The sequence below is a fragment of the Heteronotia binoei genome, chromosome 1 (assembly GCF_032191835.1).
Source record: "Heteronotia binoei isolate CCM8104 ecotype False Entrance Well chromosome 1, APGP_CSIRO_Hbin_v1, whole genome shotgun sequence".
NCBI lineage: Eukaryota > Metazoa > Chordata > Lepidosauria > Squamata > Gekkonidae > Heteronotia > Heteronotia binoei.
In genome coordinates, this window is record NC_083223.1 from 31617461 (window position 1) to 31639706 (window position 22246).

A 22246-nucleotide genomic window follows, 5' to 3' on the forward strand; every position below is an offset into this window, starting at 1 on the left:
AGAGTTGGACTTCCAACAGCTATCTGGGTAATTGAAGTCTTCCATGACCACCGTGTCCTGTCTCTTTGAGAACTTTGTGATCTGGTCTAGGAGTGTCTCATCCAAATCCTCTGCCTGGCTTGGTGGTGTAAAGCAGACTACCATCATACTATCACTATTATTTCTTCTTTTATTTTTACCCAGAGACTCTCAACAGAACTTCCATGCTCAGATTCACGTATTTTCTTACAAGTATATACCTCCTTTGCATAATGCTACTCCACCCTTCAGTAGTTGTCTATCCGTTTTAAATAAGTTGTACCTCTCAACCATAATACTCCCAGTTGTAAGTGTCATCTGACCAAGATTCAGTGATGCTTATCTTTTAGTAATAATTCTTCTGTCATGATGGCAAATCTGACCATCCTGATTAAGGCTCAGTCTGACTGTGGGATATCAGCCTTTGGCCCGTCACACTATCAAGAGTACGTGTGCCATTGGTTGAGTCCGCGCCTCTCTCCCGCCTGAGTGGCTGTTGCTAGCCAGCAAAGCTGATTATGTCAGTAAAACACAACCAACCTTAGTTCTGGCAGTCATTGTGAGAACATACTATTGGCCCATCATATATAGGTAACCATCTCTGGTGTTTCATTGGCTGATTCCCCTGCCCCCCCCCCCCATCTGCAGGCCAAGGAATGTTGAACAAACTACCACAAGCAGTCTTATCTCAGAGACAGTCATATCTCCATCTCTTCTCTGTGCTCTCTCTGTGAGTTGGCCTCAGAAAGGGCTGCAGAGCTACTGCAGCCTCACGAAAAGCCTCCCAGCATACACAGTCTCCAAATTCCGCAGAAATAGCCAGGGAGGCCAGGCCCTTCTGGGAGTGTTTCTATGGTCGCCTCCTGGAAAGTCCTTGCTAGAGGCTGGTGCTAGGCTGCCCTGGCTGCTTTTCTCAGGAAAGGGAGAGGCCTCAAGGAAATATAATGCCATACAGTCCACTCTCCAAATCAGTTATTTTCTCCAGAATTGAGAGAGAGATCTGTTGTCTGGAGTCCAGATGGCCAGAGATCAGCTCCCCTTGATGGGGGCGGGGGAGTGAAAGCCTTCACTTGGGTGGGAAGACAGCCAGGGGGGGGCACTCACCCAGAGGTATTTAGTTATATCTTTCTAGGTTGGTGGAAAATCCCTAGAGATTCTATGGAGTTTAAGGAGGGCATAGGAGTTTGGGCTTCAGAGTGGGGTCTGCCAGACCAAAGATCTTGCTGTGGATGCTAGCTGGGTAATTTCGGACCAGTCACAAACTTCCAGCCTTATCTACTTCACAGTGTTATTGTTCAGATCAAAGGGTAGAGAGGAGAATGATGTAAGCTGCTTTGGTTCCCCCCCCCCCCCACTGTGGAGAATGTGATTTTCCTATGTAGAGGCTGCAGAGAGAGGGAAGGTGATGGAAAGCTAAACTCAGAGAGGCAGATAAAGAGAAGGGAGATAGGGTTGCCAACTCCAGGTTGGGAAATTCAAAGAGTTTTAAAGGATGGGGCCTGGAGAGGGTGGGGTTTGAGGAGGGGTGGGACATCAGACAGGTACAATACCATTTCCTCCTAGGGAACCACTGCTGCGAATCTCCATATAAGGGGTGGAGATCACTCAGAATTACAACTGCTCTCCAGATGGCACAGATCAGCTCCCCTTGAGGTGGGGAGGGGGAGTGAATGCCTCCTCTTGGGTGGGTGGGAAGACAGCAAGTGTTGGAGTGGACTCAGAGCCTCCTTTAGAGCCCAATGTATTTTTCTTCACAACTGTCCTTATTCCTAGTTAGGTCATAATTCTATTCCTGTATTAGGACTTCCAGTTCCTTATGCTTGTTTCCTACACTCTGTATTAGTGTAGAGACATTGGAATTAATATTTTATGCACTCTGAGGTTTTCATCTCTGTACTTAGCTGCAAATTAATGTTACCTAGCATATATGCTGCTCCCTGCCAAACTTTAATGTTCTTAATTTCCAGTTTTCATCATTGTACTAGGCTTTGAAGTTTAAAGCTTGCCTTATCAGGTTTGCAAGGCTCCTTCCAGACACATTTTTTCCTTCCCTTGTGGGGTGCAAACCATCCCCTGATAAGAGCTTCATCTTAAAAGCATAATCCATGGTCCAAACCTTACCTGATGACGCCATCTGTGTAGCCAGTCGTTTATTTGCCGTACTTTCCTTTTCTAAGCCACAGCCTTTGACAGGAAAAAATGATGGAAACACAATCTGCACTCCCAGAACTTCTTACTCAGAGCTACATAGTCTCTCTTAATATGTTCTGGGCTGCACTGGGCCATATAATTTGTTCCCACATGGATCAGCAAGAAACGAAAATAATCCATTGGTTTTATGAGTCTTCCTTCCCTTTCTGTCACATCCTGGATGTGTTTATCTGGTAGACTGCATATCTCTTGAGACAACAAGTCCAGTCGGCATGCTTCTACCCCTCTAAGTAAGGAATCCCCAATTACAAGCACATGCCTCCTATATTGGGAACTAAAAGCTTGAGTCTTCTTATCCGCAGAGGCCTGAGACGTTTCCTTCAAGCTTTGTGGAGGCTGGGAAAGTAGATCTTGTTCTATTGGTTCAAAATAAGTATATATGCTGAAATCTTGGAACCAGTAGCTTAGCAGTGGAGGCTCAAAATGCCTTTTGATTTTCCTGCACTTTCAGGTTGCGTTCTTCTGTGCACCCTCCACCTTTGTTAAGAACAAGAGAAGCCATGTTGGAGCAGACAAATGGCCCATCCAGTCCAACACATATCATACAGTGGCCAAAAATCCAGGTACCACCTGGAGATCCACCAGTGGAGCCAGAATACTAATAGCCGATAGCCACTGATGGACTTCTGCTCCATATGTTTATCCAATCCCTTCTTAAAGCTGTCTGTGCATGTAGCTGCCACCACCTCCTGTGGCAGTGAATTCCATGTGTTAATCACTGTTTCGGTGAAGAAGTACGTTTATCTGTTCTAACCTGACTGCTCAGCAATTTCATTGAGTGCCCACAAGTTCTTGTAATGTGAGAAAGGGAGAAAAGTACTTTCTCTGCCTTCTGTATCCTATGCATAATCTTGTAAACCTCTTATGTCACCCCTCAGTTGACATTTCTCCAGGCTAAAGAGCCCCAAGCACTTTAACCTTTCTTCATAGGGTCCTCCTTCATTCACGGCCTTTCGCTTCTTTTCCTGTTGCCCTCTCAAGAGCACTTCATGCATTCTGTCTATTAAATCTTCACCTTTCCTCATTAACTGGAGTATGAACAAATGTAATAATTTCTGTTGCCCTCAGGTAACATGCCACAGTCTTTGCATGTCAGTACCTTAGTTCTTTCATCAGCTGTGCTGCTCTAATCCATTTCAAAATTAGTTCGCCCCAATATCTCCACTGCCAAACTGCTCTCAAGACTACGTGTGAAGAGCTACTCATCTTCCTAAAAGATCCCTAGGTTAAGAGCCACAGGTCAAGAGCCCTTGAGCTGTTGCCCTTCAGCTCATGCCTTACACCAGGGGTCCCTAGCCACTGGTACGCAGACCAGTACCGATCAAGACCACACCACCTCTTTCATCCGCCTGGGTCCCAGGCTGGCAGAAGGGGCAGCACTGCTGTGATCTTAGCCTACCTCTTATTTGTAGGCCCCCATTGATCAGCTGATTAGAGGGGGTCATTAAATGGGAGGAGGAGGCAGATTGGCCTTCTGCCACTTGGCCATCTAGCGGGGAAGTGGCAGAAACAGCCCCAGTTTTCCCCCTCCCCAATTTAAAGATCCCCAAGGGGAGCAGGGACGGTGCAGGCAAGGGGGGGCAGCCTGGGGTTGCAAAAAAACCAGTGCTGCCCCCCCCCCTCCCGTCCGTGGAAAAATTGTCTTCCACGAAACTGATCCCCGGTGCCAAAAAGGTTGGGGACCACTGCCTTACACAATTGAAGTCTCATGCAGTGGAGGGTGGGTCCATCTGTGAGCCCCTGGCAAAACTGCTAAAAGCTACAATCAGCAACAGCCGGGCAACAGAGGCAAATAGAAACCACACTTACTCAAACAGGTACCGCTCTTCAACAGGCTATCCACACCCACACACCCTCAATCACTGTCCTCCCACACAGTAACCTCAACTAAATCTCCGCAGCAGTTAAGGAAAGGCAAAGAAAAATCACCCATCCAGCAGCTCTCTGTCCTCCTCCTTCTCAGATGATTTTGGTCTGCAATCAGTTGCTGCAATCATGATATTTTGCTGATCTATATTAAATTATAGGTGGGAAGAGTCACCTTAAGTTTCTAGCAGTTTGGGTAATATTACAAGATTTGATCATTTCAGCTGTTTCCAGAGCTCCAGAAACCATGATATTCCTTAAAGCAGGGTGGTCTTCTGCCTTAAAGTGCCAAATATATTGTTTTATATGTTTTCATAGGATAGAATCTGTTCAGTTGTAAATGACAAGTAGCATCAGTTTCAGTATCCATTTTGTAGATTGTTTTAATTGTTTGTTTTTATTATTTGATTTGTTAATTGCTCTATCCCCGCTTGTGAAGGTTTCTGGATGATGTACAACAAGAAGGCTTAGAGCTACAAATACATAAAACATTAATATTCCAATCATGACAAAATTAATATAACGTTAAAAGAAGACCAGGTTAAAAAGAAGTCCAAGATGGCGTCCCTAGAAATTACATCCCAATTCTGGACTGCCTGGCCACTTTCTGGGCAGGGGAAGAAGCTCAAGATGAGAATTAGGGGGAAGGAGAAAGGGAGAGGGTGCCAGTTACAATAGGAAACCATTGTTGTCCTCGATCAGAAGCCTGGTGGAACATCCTCGCTTTCCAGGCCATATGGAATTGCAGAAGATCCCACAGAGCCCTGGTGGTATTAGGCAGAGAGTTCACCAGGTTGAGGTGAGGACTGAGGGGGCCCTAGCCCTGGTCAAGGACAGCTGGACATCTTCAGGTTCACCAGCAGGTTGCTATCTGCAGAGAGCAAAACTTTTCCAGGGACATACCTAGAGGAGACAGTCCTGCCACCATGTGTTGCACCTGTGGGTATACCAACTAGCAGGCTGTTTAGAGAGCAACAAATGCTGTGGTAGCAAAGCGGGAGAGAGCCCTTCTGCAAATCTGTCCTCTTCAAGAAGTTTTTGGATCCAACACTAAGCAAGAAGGTTTTTATTCCTGGGGTACATTTACCTCAAGAACAAAAAACACAACAAAAGAGTTCCTTACTCTACATATTCCTTACCTCACTCAAATACTGCTTAGTAACAGCTAACATTTGTATGATAGCTCTAAGAAGATGAACTTCAAGCAGGATGGAGCACATATATATTTTGTTCTTTCTATTGTTAAATACTGTTGGCAATACTATGTGTGCGCAAATATAAAAACTGCCCAACTCATTATTTCTGCATCATTTAACAGTGCAAGGCAAGTGAAAACTTCTTCAGCAAGAACATGTACTGCAGCATCACCTTAGATCACTTCATCAAACCTTAGTACTAAGTACTTTAAGGTCTTGTGTAGTTGTTGGTAGTTAGGGATAGCATAGAATGACTCTGAACCTTGATATCATTCATAGTAAAATCAGTCATTCCTCCCCCATAATTTCTTTGCCATACTTTTCAAAAAAACTTTTGAGATTATCATACCATGACTTGGTATGGTGTGATGCTGACTACCAAAATATTTGATCATGTTTTAACATAGAGACAAGTGTTTGTATGTTATATTCTTTCACTTCCATCTGAAACAAGTTTACCTTGAAGGTAAATTATTGAATTCATTGGTACTTATTTCCCTATGAGTGTGGAATGAGTTCTAGAACTGGAGTAATTTATAAACTTGCTAATAAGAGAGATTGCATTGTTTGTGAAACACATCAAACAGCAGCAGACCCAGTAAACAAAATGCTTTCAGACATAAATAGGAGCTAATATCATAGCTACTAGCAGCCTTTTTAATTAAGAATTTGGTCCTATAACTGAAATAGTATTTTTTTTTTCACTTGAAACATTTGGGTTTTAGCTGCTGGAGTAGAAGTTTTACTGCACAGTAGCTCTATAGCTGTAATACTTGGGCTGCAAGAAACATATTGTAACTTTTGTTTTTCCACTCCTGCTGATTGAAAAAAATTGGGCCTTCCAAAAGAATCTAGACTTGAGTTCCTGCTATCTGATAGATAGTCCAAGATTACCTACCAAGTAGCTAGTTTCTGTATGGCAATTCTCAGGTTATGGAAATTGTATGGTAATTAGATAATTGGTGGTTATTAGTTATTAGACAAAAATTTAAACTGTTTTTAATGCCTTATTCAAGTATTTTAAAATTCTGGAAATTGTGTATGTTTGCATTTTTCTTTTGTATGTCTGGTCTAAGGACCACAATAATAGTAAACACTTTTTTTTTTCTGTAAAGATACCCAGAGTGGAACCCTGATAGCGATTCTGGACATGGGATGTAAGTAAAGTAGCTGTCGGAATGGAAGGAAATGGCTACACATATCTTATGTTTAAAAACTGTTTTTCAGTAGCAGTTTCTTTAATCAGCTTATATTATGGAAAGTTAACTATGGTAACAAACAGGAGAAGAGGGAGCAGGCTTCTGAATGCAGAGCATGTCTTTTTCTCTCTGCTAGCAATTCTTCCTCATTTTAGGTTTTGAACCTCAGGCTAAGAGCCCTTTGGCTTGGGCCACTGGGCACAGTCAGGCTTTCCTTACCTGTAGCAAAGGAGAAACCAACTCAATCAGATTTTACCCATCAGCTGCTAGCCAGATCCTGTCAAAGAAGTAGATTTAGGTCCCAGTATGCTCCTTCTTTCTTCTGAAATAATTCCGCAAGCCCTCACGTTTTGAGTGGACTTATTGAAATGTTTGCTTTGTGACTTTGAGCAGGCATCCAAATTCAGTAACAAACTGTATGCACAGAACCAGCAAGAGGATCTTTAAATCCCCCAATAGAAAGCAACTGTTAAATGTAATGCTTCCTGTTGGCTTGCTGCCATGAGCGATTGGGATGATATGTGGAAGTGTCTTTGGAGATCATACAGCTCCAAGAAGTATGTAGTTATTGTCCAGCAAGTGGTCCTTGTTCAGTCAGTACTATGTTACTGTGTGGAAAACTGAACTCTGGAGTGGGACTGCTGTTCATTTCCTGTCTATGACTGGTCTGACCTTTTATCACTTGCATAAAAAATGTGAATGCGGGCTTTTTGAATGGATTATCATAGCATTGTGTCTGTGTGCTCTAGGAGTGATCCATTCATGTTGCAGCAGTCTACAAATCCTGCCCCAGGAATTTTGGGACCACCCCCACCTCCTTTTCATCTTGGAGTACCACCAATTGGATCAAGAGGTAACTTGAATAAATGTATCTTCAAGAAGAGTCCCCTTCTTTCCATTCTTAGCCATATTAAACTTTGTTGATCCCTATCAGTATGCTGTGTGAGCTCTTACAACTTGATAAGGACTTAAAGAAATATATATGCTATCTCTCTCTGTCTCTCTCTCTCTCCCCCTTCCTCCCTCTCTTTCTCTCCCTCCCTCCCTCCCTCCACCCACCCACACACACGAATGATGTATATATTTATGTTACATGTTAAAAGGTAAATTAGTTGGACTGGAAAAACTTCTGGGAAATAAATGCCTTCTTTTTGACCCAGGTTTATTTGCAATAGAATAATTAACAGGCATTCTGACATGGTACTGTTTTATGGTGTCCCACGCTAATGCAACCCAGATCAAAGATTTTCTGAATTTGTTAATTTTACTATTCTGCTATTGGATTTTAACTTTGTACCACTTGGCATTCCAAACCCCACCAGCTTTATGTGCCTCTGCTTACTGTACCTCATTCCTCGTCTGAAGAAGTGTGCATGCACGTGAAAGCTTACGTTCTGAATAAAACTGTTGGTCTTAAAGGTGCAATCAACTCCTATTTTGTTCTAAAGAAATCATAGCTGTACTTGAGCTACATGTGGTAAAGTTAGTCATCAGCCTGTGACATGATATCTTCAGCTTCTTCACTGTATTAAAAATGTCCTAAATTATTGACAACAAAACAGTTTTATTTCTGTGTATCAGAATGTTAAGTTGCAACCTCACTGATGTTTGAAGGCTGGGATCATGAGCAATAGTCCAAAAGAGCTGAGGAAACACAAGTACCAGCAGGTGTTCTGTAGTGAGGAACAAGCCAAGGATCAGAGCCATAGAGTTGTGCTCACCTGAGTGAGCTAACCATAAGCAAAGAGTCTCAAGAGGCATCCCCCCCTCATGCTTTCTACACAGCAGAAGATAGCTAAAAAGTGTAGCTCTGTAGGAGCTTACAACACAGCGGGAGTGGCTACCTGATCCACCAGTTGAAGACTACTAATTTTTAAAATGTCTGTAAAGCTAAACCATAATGCTGTATTACCTCATAAATCTTAAACCAGTCATTAACACACTCCAGATGACTGCTTTCTACTAAAGTTTCAAGAGTTCTGTGTTGTAATATGGGTTAGAAGTTGCCTTGTACATAATAGTGTTGTCAGTCTTTCTAATTATTCTTCTGCAAATTTACTTTACTTTGTTTATATCAAGGTGCTGGAAATGGAAGTATGCAAGGACCAAGACACATGCAGAAGGGAAGAGTGGTTGGTATCAGGCCAGAAAAATGTAGATATTTACACTGAGCTGTTGACTGCTTTGGCTTATAATTTATTCAAATAATGCGAGAGCTTAGTTGTCACTGAAGTTGTAAACTTGTGTTTGTACGGTAGTACTTCCAACTGCAGTTAAGGGCTTACGAGGCAGAATGTTCTTCATGCTATGCAGTTCCCTTCATATTGAAATAAACTAGTGTCTCAGGAAGGAGGGTTTGCATCTAGCTTTCTCCCTGATATATTAGCTTCCTTGTACAAGGATTCCTTTTGTATGGAGGAGGGTTCTCTTGTATTAAGCCACCAAGTTTCAATCTGATTGGTGCAACCTAGACAACTTGGTAAGAACCTGATCACAACTGGATTGGGGGCCCTTTCAGAGGTGCATTATTTTTGACATTTGCTTGTATAAACTGAGGGCAACATGCTGAAATGCCCACAGGTACGATGAAAACATCCACAAGACTCACTTCTCAGACTTAATTGTTTTTAGAGTAATTGGATTTAATCTGGGATGAATTATTCCCTTTTTTAAAAAAAATGGTTGTGCTGACTACCTCATCAAAAAGTTAATTAAAAATTGCTTCTCAGTGTTTTGACTAAAATCAAGTATAAAATTAATTAGAAAATTCACTACCAGAATGACTAGGATAGACATTTTAATCATCTTTCTTTCTGAATGCGTTAATTTATTGACCATTATTCTTTGCCATTAATAGGAGACGAGCAGAGTTGTTCACGTTATGGATTTTCAGAGAGGAAAAAACTTGAGATATCAACTGTTGCAGCTTGTTGAACCATTTGGAATGATCACAAATCACCTTATCTTGAACAAAATTAATGAGGTAATTTTTTTAAACCTTGTTAAACTAACATTTTTCTAAGTTATTTTGGACAATGTGAATGTTTACTGTGCTTCAGCTTACATCAATGGCCCATGCCTTTGAAGGACAGCAGAATTTGTATGTGTATGATACAAGTACATAAAGTTCTTTTGGGATCTTTTTTGAGTCTGCTTCTTGACATCAAAAAGTAATTTTCTGCCTCTGTGGTTGGCAAGAGCTGGCTGTTGAATATTCCAAGTTTTAGTATCCTATAATTTGCATATGATGAGATGAAACATATTTATGCGTTCGGTGTGTCTGATAATTAAAATATATCCTGTAGGTTGCAAAGCCAAATTTTGTATTGGGTCCATGCTAAACACTTTGAAAGACTAATCTAGAACAATTTGATGTTCCCTTGAAGATTTCAAAGCTGTTCTCTGTATTTTGCTCATTTCTTCCTTCCTAGAAGAGGAATGCATGAGTTATTTATCTTGCAATTTCAGGCATTTATTGAAATGGCTACCACTGAAGATGCTCAGGCTGTAGTAGAATATTATTCGTCAACACCAGCATTAGTGTTTGGCAAGCCTGTAAGAGTACACTTATCACAGAAATATAAAAGAATAAAGGTAAAGTCAGTTTTATTTATTAACCTTCTTGCTGTGGTATACTTGTTATTTTCATTTGTAATGTATAACCAGTTCATTCTGTGATCTAGTTTTGTGGCACTACATTAAGGCTTTGTGTTTGGTATAATAGATTAATAAAAATGTTTTCTCTAATCACCACCCCTTTTTCTGTTTTTAAAGAAACCAGAAGTGAAACCTGACCAAAAATTTGAACCTCCCAAACAAGAGCTTGGCCGTGTGATCCATCTCAGCAATTTGCCTCATTCAGGGTATTCTGACAATGCTGTGCTCAAGCTAGCAGAGCCCTATGGAAAAATAAAGAACTACATACTGATGAGAATGAAGAGCCAGGTAGTGTATATTGTCAGGCACAAGGCTGGGTTGCATTGCCGGGCTTCAGGAAGCAGGGCTATGTCCCCAGGGTTTTGGAACAACACACAAAAACTGATGTATATTTTTCTGTCTCCAGGTCTTAATTTTATATATATTTGTTCTGACCATGTTTTTGTGCTTATTTGTATGGGAATGTTTGGACAGAAGGGAAGGGGGTGAGACTTACACATGTTTTTGCCATGCAGTAAAATGTGGTGGTAATGAAGTGGTAGAATGGACTGTATACTTGAAACTGCAGGTGAGGGGTTATACTTTTCATAGTTGCCATACATCTCTAAACAGAAAACGAGGTTCTAGTCTAGTCTACCTAAGCATGCATCCTTAGCTGTTTTCCTGATATGGTAACAGATCTTAGAATTTTTAACGTTTTAAACATTATTTTATAATAAATGCTGTAACCTGCCCTGAGCTCATTTACAGGAAGGGTGGGATAAATATCTAACCAAATAAATACATTTTATTTGCATGGTGTTTTTACATGATAGCAATAAAGATAAATCATTACTTTGAAGTCCAGTGTGATGCAGCTCATTTTGGCACTTCCAGATTCTACCACCTCATCTTGCTGCATGTGTAGTACTCAAGTACCTTCTCTTAAGAGAAGCTGGGAAGAAAAATGGAAAAACAGAAGGTGGGAACAGGGCTCCTGGTTGCTTGGTCTTCCATTACTCATCTTTGCTGGTCCCATTTTGATATGTAGTTTCACCATTTGGTGGGCATTTGACTAGGCTTGTTATTCACAGGCTTGCTGAAGCTTGAGGTCCTTTCAACTGCTTTTTCTCAGTTTTGAAACAAAAATGTGTTCTTAGCAGCAGCCAGATAGATTAATTAATGCTTATCAACAGCCTCCTGGCATAGATGTGTGATTACAGTGATCCCTTGATTAACCCTTAAGTCATGTCATGTCATAAAGTTGCATAGTGAAAATCTTGTCAATCTTCTTGTAGGCATTCATAGAGATGGATACCAGAGAAGCAGCCGTTGCCATGATGGAGCACTGTTCCAACAAAGCCCTGTGGTTCCAGGGTAGATGTGTGAAAGTAGACTTGTCTGAAAAATACAAGAAATTGATATTAAGGGTGGGTATTGTGTGGGCTTAAGGTGTTGCTCATTACTCTTAAAGAAACAATGTAGAATGGTTTTGTGAGATATTTAAGGATGACAACTAGCAAAGGAAACAGGGTAAGCCAAGACTAGTATAGTATGACTGGTTTTTAGAGACTGTTGAAGATTCTGGTGCTTGCCACTTCTTATCATACTATATAAACATAACTATTTCAAATAGGAAATTTTATTTTAGCCCATCCAGGCAATTCCCTCTTGCTTGGGTCAGAGAGTCCATATTGATGCCAGGTAGCCTGGAGGTGGGAGTGCCCTTTCAGGTCTGAACCTGAAGCTTTCAGGAAGGCAGTTTTAGATTGGAAAAACGTAGCATAAGAGCTTATTTTTTAGTTTCTGCTTGTCTTCTTCTCCCAGGAACTGGATAGACCAGTTACAAGTGCTGTTTAATAAAAAGAAAAAAGTTGAAAGGGCATTTTTAAGAGTGCCTTGGGTGAAAAGCAATTGTTTAACATATTAACTGAAGGTAAAATGAGGAACAACTGCTTAAAGTAGGGTATATCATAATATATTTTAATAGTCAATTGTGGCACCATCAGCAGATACTTAAATCCACGGTTTGAGGCCATGTTGACAGAGGGAAGATTTTTCTCCAGACTTGGCAGACGTGCCCCCGTCTTCCACCCCCACTCCCTGGTTGCAAAAAAATATAAAAACTTCAAATAAAAAAGGAGGATGGTTAAATTCCCCCCCAGCACAGTAATGCTGTCTGCGTTTGCAGAGAGAATGAGCCTCTGTTGACTGGGCTGGCCTCATCCACCCTCCTCAGTGGAGATAGCAGGTGGAGGAATGGGAGCAACCACTGTTGCTACCACTTCAGCTAGGCAGGTACAAGCTGTTGGAAGGAAGTATAAGCAGGATGACTCAGCGAATACAGGAGGATCCCCACATTCGAGTCCTTCACGTCTCCTCTTGTGCTAATAGAATTGTGAGCCATTCAGCAATGGACCATTTGTCAAGGGAGCGGGTAGCCTCGTCATTCTTTAGAACTTTGCAAGTTTTTGAAGGTACATGTGAGGTTCCATGCGCTAATCCATTTGAGCTATGCCATTCTACATTTCACAAACATCTTGGTTTGTCTCAGTGGTACTCAAGTTAGGCCTGCAAGTGCCATCATGGGAGGAGGTAGCTTCCTGTTGAAATTTGAGACATTCCATGTACTGTCATGGTGAAGTCCTCTGTTTGGGGCTTGGTAATGAATGCAGATAGTGTTCTACAGCCCAGTTAATGTTCAGGGACTACAGGAACATGTCCCTGGAACCCTGCTTTTGCAACTCTTGGACAACATGGTGTAGTGCTAGAAGTATTCCCATTGAGTCAGATTCAGTTTTTGACCACTGTGGATTGGTCTTTTACCAGGATAATTGCAGTGAAATCTTTCAAGTTGTTGAGTCTTCCAAGGGTAGGAGAAAATAGGGATCCATCAGTTGGGGGAGGGGCAATCTTGATAGCCAGTCAAAATTTGTTTGCCAGGACCCTGACAGTTATCCAGCAGAGATGGGATATCTTTTGTGATATAGTATTGAGCTTCAGAGCTGCTTGGAGTACCACAGAAACACAGTGTGAAGTCATGGCCAATTTCCCTTTTAAGTTGAGAATGTCAGATTGACCAGAGGGAGAAGGGATCCCTGTCATGACAAGCAAAATTTGCAGACTCTTGACCAAGTTGCTGGAAAATGCAGGACAGCTTCAAGTTAAATCAGGTGCTAGTGATTTCTTTTGAATGATTATTTGTGTAATTGCTGTGAATAGTGGTGTTTCTCTTGCTGCTTTTGTAGTTCCTAGTGTTAACAGCTATGATCCATAAGGGTAATCAGCAAAGAGAAGATTAGTTAATCCCTGTGATCTGACCTTTTCAGTTAGGGTGTGTAGATTTTTGAGTGTGTACCCAGTGATAGAGTTACAGCTGTGATTTAGCAAACATAGCTTTACATATGCTTGGGTCATTCACAGGCTTCTATTAAGTTACCCTCTTGACAAAGTTTGTGGTCTTTGGGCAGGAAGAGGCAAGTCCATATCCTGGAGTAATGTCATCAGTATTGTCACTACTACTGATTAAAAGGAGTGGGAAGAGCCCCATTGTGCTGTGCAGAAAAGAAAATCCTTGCGTAGACTTTTTAAAATAAAGGCACTTGCTTGTTATGTTACTACAGTTGCTTACAGTTGTTATTTGAATAATTATTACATCTTACAGTGAATTCCCATTTAAGTCTGTTTGCAGCAAGAATATCAGGTGGCCTTGTGGCAATATCAGGAATGGTGTATTTATTGCAGCACAAGTTTTCCGTGGCATTGAACCCAAAAGATTCTGCTACAATAAATGTGTATTGCTTTGAGATGTCTTGAGGATTGAAAATATCCTTTGAGTAGTTATGGGTTGTACTAATGCAGAACCCCAGAAAATTTGAGTAACTTAAAAAGCTTCTTTCTCCCCCCCCCCCCAGATTCCTAACAAAGGAGCAGATCTGCTGAAGAAAGATAAACCTCGGTAATTTTTGATCATTTAATATTGTTTAAAAATATAAAATTTAAACAGGTAAGTAAAATTCTGTTTTTTTCCTCTTTTATAGAAAGAGAGGTCTTTCTCCAGACAGTAAAGATTCTGGAAGTGAAAAAAAATCCAAGACAGATGATAGCGATAAAAATGAAACAAGCAGTATTGAAGATAAAGACGAGAAGAGAGAAGAAGTAGAGCAAATGGATACCAAAGGCAGTGAGAAAGCAGACCAAGATGACTCCAATTTGATCCTTGAATCAGAGGATGAGCTGTTAGTAGATGAGGAAGAAGCAGCAGCATTACTAGAGAGTGGCAGTTCAGCAGCTGATGATGCTGACGTTGCCAACTTGGGTGATGTAGCTACAGAAGAAAAGGCAGCAGCTGATGCTGATGCTAGCGGCAAAGCTGAAGGTAATGCTGGAACCGCAGCAGCAAAAAAACTCAAGAAGGTAAGCCTCAAAGAATATTGCTAGGAAGAATTGAGTTGAGCATAAGAATATTCAGCTTTCCATGTACTTGGGAAGGTGGGAAAGGTGTAATGTTTTTCCTCAAAAAAATTATTCAATAGTTGAGTATCATGATCAGGGTTTGAGAGAAGGGGTGTGGTGATGTACAGTGGCTCGAAATATGAGCATGTGTAGTTGGCAGTAATGGCCCATGTAGTGCTTTCCTCTCTGGCAGAACATACATTAGCAGAATTGAAATCTGGCTTGGCATTTTCATATAGCAGCTCAGGTGCCACATTGCACCTTGGTAATTCTGCACACTTGTTGTGTGTCAAGTGTACCAGTTGGCACACTTGACACACAACAGATTTCCAGTCTGTAAAGACTTCAGTCATCTCAGTCTGCTTCCTCCTGCCAAAAAGGTCACAAGTACTGTAGGCACAGAGTGCAGCGGCTCCAACTTTTTTTCTGCAATTCAGTGGTCAGGAATATCATTGGTGGAGGCTGGGGACAAATCCAGGGACCCACTTGTCCATGGTGGTATTTTCCATTCTTTGTTTTCAGCACAAAGTACAATTGCAGCAGATGCCCATCTATTACATGGAAGCATTTTCTGCAGCAAAAGTCCAGATGGGCAAGGCAAAATGGTTACTTCCAAACAACTTCTGGCTTCATAGAGTGGCTCAATGTGTGGAGCAGTGGTAATACAAAGCCAGTAGTGTGCATCTGACTCCTGTTCCCAAGGGATGGTACTACTTCCCATCCCAGCTCCAGCCCTGCCATTGCTGATGTGCCCTATGGGAGTAAAAACCTCTCTTAGGATAGTGTGGACCTTTTTGAGCAGAAAAAATAGACCAGCTTAATGTTTAATGCATTAACTTAATAAAACCTGGAAATGGATTAAAAATTATGCTAATGATTAAAAAAGTGAAATGACTTAATTTTGAAACAATGACCATAGCTTAGTATCTGCAATGCCATCGTTTCTGCCTGTGCTGTTGGGTGGTGACATCTAAAAAGACAGCAAAAAACAAGACAAAGAATTGGTGTCATGGGATAATTAATTTTAATGTTTAACTTTAATCATTAATTTTAAACACCTCTACACATTTTGTGCACACTTTATCAGGGAAATCTATACAATATTATAGTCTGGGCATTTTCCACAGCAACAGTATTTGAGCAAATAAGACACCACCAATCTGTGAGAAGAACATTTTTGACCATGGAATATTTTGACCTTGGTCAAACTGTCCACCTGTTTGACCATTTGGCACATGTCTCAGCCTTATTTTATCCTTGCAAGATTAAAACCGTACTTTGGGGACAGCAGAAGGCAGCAGGAAAAATTTGACAAATCAGCAAGGAATTGGTCTGTAGTCCATTCACATTTATTAGATTGCCCATTCATTAGAGTTGCTGCACATCCACAGCAGGAGGAACTAATATACTTTCCCAATGGTACATTTGGTATCTCCAGGAGACGTTGCCTGAGCCCTATGAAACCAGTGCAGGAGGGGAACCTGGTCCACTAATCATATTTCCAAATATGGGAGAGACCATAATCTGAGCAAGTCTAGGGATCAACTGGATACCAGAGGCCTCAGGTTCAGTCTACATGTTTGGACAAAGATAGGGAATGAACTTTCTAGATCTGCTCTTAGAATCTCCTTGTTCCATTCTAGTGGTATAATTCATACCATTGGCTACCTGAAAGATACCTAGTTGTTGGGGTCTATGCATGCACCCTTGCTAAAGAATAGTGATTATTAATGATGGATTGTATGGAACCATGCACAAAGTAGGTCTGTCAAGTACTCAAGTCTTTAAGTCCCCCTTGGGCAAGTCACTACCTCTTTGGCAAGAAAGCAGTGTTCAGATCTATGGCTAAGTGCACACAAAAAACCAAACCTTAAAAAATACATATACAGGTTTATTGAATAATTTTTAAAAGGAGTATCATTAGGCAACAGTCTCTAGAATTCGCTAGCAAAAAGAAAAAAGGCTGACTTTTCTAACAGTTTATTACCTGGTATTAATACCACACCATGCAGAATATTAGCTTCCAGGCTTGAGGCTTAAGCATCTTCTGAGCAGCAATCCATTGCAGTGAAGCTTATCATAGAGCCATTGTCCCATGGAACCATAAAGTTAGCATGGCCTCCTTGTTGTTATAAGAGTTACAGTCTCTTGCCCTCTGGTGTCAGATGGTCCTTTGAATCCAGCTTGTGCAGTCACTCACCAGAACCCTCTAGAAGATGACAGTCATTCCTGGCTTCCCCTCCCATCTAGTTACTGAACTGAGCGTGGCTTTTTGCACTTAGCCAATTACCGTATTCTTGAATTTGACCCTGAAAGAGATAAGGATGGTGTCTATGAGGAGGCCTGATTATGAATATCTGTAAGCCAAAGCAGGCCTTACATTGTTCACGTTAATTGTTCAGTAAAATTAGGGTGATTTGCTTAACGAGGTCATAGAGGGTGGGATGCTCAGTATTGACCTCCCCCTTGAGAATGTGTCCTTTTTGATGGTTTGTGCCATATTGTAGAAGCCTGTCCCTGTTAAGCAGGGAACAATGAGCCCCCACACAGCCCCCCCCCATTGCTACAATGGGATAGTCTATGGCCTTGGTATTCTTGAATTCCACAGACATTATCCCCCCTCCCCTCCCCAGTTCTGGAAGTGCTTGTGGCTGAGTACCAAGTAGAATAACACAATCGGACCTGCAATTTACACTCCAGTAAATTGTGACTAGACACATCTAAATTTGTGTTAACAGAGACACGTAGGTGGGTTTCCAAGAAGCATGGAAGGTTTTGTCACTCTAGATGAAGTTGGTGATGAGGAGGATGCGGATCACCAGAAACTACGTAAAGCTGGCATACTTAAGCCTGCTGTAAAAAGTGAGAGCAGCTTGATGGAAAGCAAGGCAGTTAAAGCTGAAGGAAGTGAGCCAGAAAATGAAGCAATGGAGAATGGTGCCAAAATGGAGAACTTGAAGTTGGAAACATCTGATACGACTGACAACGCTGCGGAACTGGATGCAATGCAAAACGAAAGTGGAGAAGCTCAAGAAACTAAGGCTGCCCATGAGAAGCTTGCTGTTCCAGATGAATACAGAATTGGACCATATCAGCCAAATATTCCTGTTGGTAAGAGTAGTTCCCTCTTTTCCTCCTCCAGCATAATCTTCATTATATTGTCTTTTCTATTGTGCTGTTTCATTGGTTTTCACAAAGAGGCAAAATCTGGTCAACAGCCAATAATTTATGCATGCATGATCATCAGAATTTTACATGGGCACAGATATGGTGGAACTAATATGAACTCTCAGTAGTATGATTTCCTGATTTTACTTTTGTGTGTGTATGTGTTACGTACCATCACATCACTTCCAATTTGTGGTGACCCTGTGAATTAATTACTAAGGGTGTGCACAAAAAAAGGTATTTTGGGGGGTTGGGTATACCAAACCTGAAAAATATTGGTATATGCCAATATTGGGATTTGAGAAATGGAAATAATCATTGTTGCTAAATTTATTCAGCTCCATGCTTTCCCTCTCCGAGTTGTGCTGTAGCACGCATCAGGGAGTGAAGCGAAAATAGTAGTCCCTTTAAATACCTTCCCTTTACTCCCTGAGTTGCATGCTGCCACTGCAGTGCAGCTCAGGGAAGGAAGGGGAGATATTTAAAGTTTAAATACCCTTCCTCCCTGAGTTGCACCACAGTAGCAGTATGCATCAGAAATCATAGAATAAGAACGTAAGAGAAACCATATTGGATCAGGCCAATGGCCCAATCAGTCCAGCATTGTATCACACAGTGGCCAAAAAACCCAGGTGCCATCAGGAGGTCCATAAGTGGGGCCAGGACACTAGAAACCCTCACACTGTTGCCCCTCCCAAGCACCAAGAATACAGAGTAGCAATTGCCCTAGGAAGAAAGTTCCAACAATACACTGTGGCAAATAGCCACTGATGGACCTTTGCTTCATATGTTTATCCAAACCCGTCTTGAAGCTTGCTATGCTTGTAGCTGCCACCACCTCCTCCTGTGGCAGTGAATTCCATGTGTTAATCACGCTTTTGGTGAAGAAGTACTTCCTTTTATCCATTTTAACCCTACTGCTCAGCAATTTGAGTACCCACAAGTTCTCATATTGTGGGAAAGGGAGAAAAGCACTTCCTTGTCTACCTTCCCAATCCCATGCATAATCTTGTAAACCTCTATCATGTCACCCCTCAGTCGACGTTTCTCCAAGCTAAAGAGCCCCAAGAGTTTTAACCTTTCTTCATAAGGAAAGTGTTCCAACCCTTTAATCATTCTAGTTGCCCTTTTCTGCACTTTTCCCAATGCTATATCTTTTTTGAGGTGACCAGAATTGTACACAGTACTCCAAATGAGGCTGCACCATCGATTTATACAGGGGCATTATGATACAGCCCCGTGGCGCAGAGTGGTAAAGCTGCAGTGCTGCAGTCCTAAGCTCTGCTTATGACCTGAGTTCGATCCTGGCAGAAGCTGGTTCAGGTAGCCAGCTCAAGATTGACTCAGCTTTCCATCCTTCTGAGGTCGGTAAAATGAGTACCCAGTTTGCTGGGGGGGGAATGTAGATGACTGGGGAAGACAATGGCAAACCAGCCTGATCCAACATGGTTTCTCTTACGTTCTTAGTCTATGATTTCTGATGCATGCTGGTACTGTGGCTCAACTCAGGGAGGAAGGGTATTTAAACTTTAAATACCTCCCCTTCCTTCCCATTAAAAAGTCTGCTGTGAAAATGTTGTGATGCGACGTCACCCCAGAGTTGGAAATGACTGGTGCTTGAACAGGGGTCTACCTTTACCTTTTATTATGATACCGGCTGATTTGTTTTCAGTTCCCTTCCTAATAATTCCCACCATAGCTTGACCTTTTTTATTGTAGTCGCACACTGTCTTAACATTTTCATTGAGTTATCTACCATGACTCCAAGATCTCTCTCTTGGTCAGTCTCCACACCCCATCAACTTGTATTTATAGTTAGGATTTTTGACCCCAATGTACATTACCTTTCACTTGAACACATTGAACCTCATTAGCCGTGTTGACGCTCACTCACCCAGCCTCAACAGATCCCTTTGGTGGATCTGTATAATATGAGATGTAAAAGGAAGATACAAATGATCCTAAGGTACTAATGAGCTCCTTCCGGGCTCTCCCGGCCCCAAAGATCGACGGTATTGAGTGTGTTGGCCTTGTGTGGGACGTCGGGGAGAGGTTGGCGATCTGGCTGGTGTACCGTCCGCCTAACGCACCGGCCAGCGCCTTACCATCCCTGATGGAGGCGGTGTCCGGCTGGGCGCTGGAGTACCCAGGGCTTCTGGTCCTGGGCGACTTCAATGTCCATGCCGATGACGCGGCCTCCACTCAGGCGATGGACCTAGTGTCTTCCATGGCGACACTGGGACTCTCCCAATTTGTTACGACTCCCACACACCAGGCTGGGCACACATTAGATCTGATCTTTGCGACCGGGATTCAAGTGAACGAAATCGCAACGGAGACGATACCATGGTCGGATCACTTAGCCCTCAAGGCTCGTATGGAGACGCTACCACAACCCTGTAAGGGCGGAGAGCCTATTTTGGCTCGCCCGCGGAGCCTGATGGACCCGGAACGGTTCCAAATGGCTCTTCGGGATCCTTGGCCCCCTGGTGATTCCCTTGATGCCCTGGTTGATGCCTGGCAAGATCGGCTATCCGGGGCAATCAACGAGATCGCACCTCGACGTCCTCTGCGCCCTTGTTCAAGGCTGGCTCCTTGGTATACCTTGGAGCTACGCCGGTTGAAACGGACTCCGACGACTAGAGAGGCAGTGGCGGCGCACTCGTGACGAAGCGGCGAGAACATCCTATAGAACGTTTATGAGGTCTTATGAGGTGGCAGTCAAGGCCGCGAAGAAGAAGTACTTCGCGGCCAAGATTGCGTCTGCAAATTCGCGCCCAGCACAATTGTTTAAAATAATTGGACAGCTAACCACACTGCCCCAAGGCAGATCAAACGTTAGAGAATTGGAAATAGGCTGTGAGGCTTTCGCGAAATTTTTTGCAGACAAAATCATGTCGCTCCGCCAGGACCTGCCCATCACCTTGGATACAGTATGTGAGCCCGAGGCCCCGTGCCTGTCTTCTGATTTAATCCTGGATCACTTCAACCCGCTCAGCCTGGAGGTAGTTGACGGAATTCTCTCCTCTGCACGCCCTACAACTTGTGATTTGGACCCATGCCCCTCCTGGCTAATTAAATCCTGCCTGAGGGAGCTTGAATGTCCTTTATGGGACATCATAAATAGATCCCTCTTGGAGGGGCGCTTTCCATCATCTCTAAAAGAGGCTTTGGTCCGTCCCCTCTTGAAAAAAAGTACAGCGGATCCGGCCGAATTGGCAAACTACCGACCGGTCTCTAATTTACCGTTTTTAGGTAAAATTATAGAGAGGGCAGTGGCGTCACAGTTGCAGAGCATTCTGGATGACGCTTCCATCCAAGACCCTTGCCAGTCCGGCTTTCGCCCGGGTTACGGGACGGAGACAGTACTGGTCGCCCTGGTAGATGATCTCCAACGGCACCTGGATCGGGGCGGTGTGGCGGTGCTGATGTTGTTGGACCTGTCGGCTGCGTTCGACACGGTTGACCATCAGCTACTGACCCGCCGCCTCGCCGATGTAGGGGTGAGGGGGTCTGCCTTACAATGGCTTGCCTCCTTCCTCGAGGATCGGGGACAAAGGGTGGCAATTGGGGGCGAGCTGTCCCAGAGGCGCACACTGGACTGTGGAGTGCCTCAGGGGGCAGTTCTCTCACCAATGCTATTTAATATCTATATGCGCCCCCTTGCCCAGATTGCCAGGAGACATGGACTTGGGTGCCATCAATATGCAGATGACACCCAACTCTATCTGCTAATGGACGGCCGGCCTGACTGCGTCCCAGAGAATTTAGACCTGGCCCTGCAGGATTTGGCAACCTGGTTGAGGAAGAGCGGGCTGAAACTGAGTCCAGCGAAGACAGAAGTCCTTTGTCTGGGTCGGGGCGCTCAGGAAGGGGAAATACCTCTCCCGGTCTTCGACGGGGCGCCGTTGAAAGCGGCGCACCGGGTTAAGAGCCTGGGAGTTTTACTGGAGCCTGCATTATCAATGGAGGCCCAGATTGCAGCCACTGCCAAGTCAGCCTTTTTCCATCTAAGGCGGGCAAAGCAGTTGGCTCCCTTCCTAGAGCACCAAGATCTGGCAATGGTGCTTCATGCAACGGTCACCTCGAAACTGGATTACTGTAATGCCCTCTACATGGGGCTGCCTCTGTACCGAACCCGGAAGCTGCAGCTGGTGCAGAACGCAGCGGCTAGACTGTTGCTGGGACTCCCTAAATGGGAGCACATACAGCCTGGGCTGCGCGAACTGCACTGGCTGCCAATTACATACCGGGTTCGTTACAAAGTGCTGGTCATTACCTTTAAAGCCCTATATGGTCGAGGACCTGTCTACCTTAGGGACCGTCTCTCCCCATATGAACCCCAGAGAGCACTGAGGTCAGCCGGGAAAAACTTGCTGACTATCCCCGGACCAAGAGAGGTGAAGTTGCAAAGCACCCGTAACCGGGCCTTCTCCTCTATAGCCCTGAGCCTATGGAACCAACTTCCAGAGGAAATGCGGGCCCTGCGGGACCTAG

General features: G+C 43.2%; 1 protein-coding gene across 3 annotated transcripts in view; it reads left to right on the forward strand.

Annotated features, from left to right (window-relative positions):
- Positions 1–22246, forward strand: part of MATR3 (matrin 3) — a 53340-nt gene that overhangs the window by 26657 nt on the left and 4437 nt on the right. For all 3 annotated transcript variants that reach the window (XM_060232993.1, XM_060232997.1, XM_060233003.1), the window contains 10 exons: positions 6407–6448; positions 7240–7343; positions 8570–8622; positions 9348–9473; positions 9959–10084; positions 10265–10435; positions 11425–11556; positions 14041–14084; positions 14167–14542; positions 17320–17692. In XM_060232993.1, coding sequence (XP_060088976.1) covers positions 6407–6448; positions 7240–7343; positions 8570–8622; positions 9348–9473; positions 9959–10084; positions 10265–10435; positions 11425–11556; positions 14041–14084; positions 14167–14542; positions 17320–17692 — 1547 coding nt within the window. The remainder of the gene's footprint in view (positions 1–6406; positions 6449–7239; positions 7344–8569; positions 8623–9347; positions 9474–9958; positions 10085–10264; positions 10436–11424; positions 11557–14040; positions 14085–14166; positions 14543–17319; positions 17693–22246) is intronic.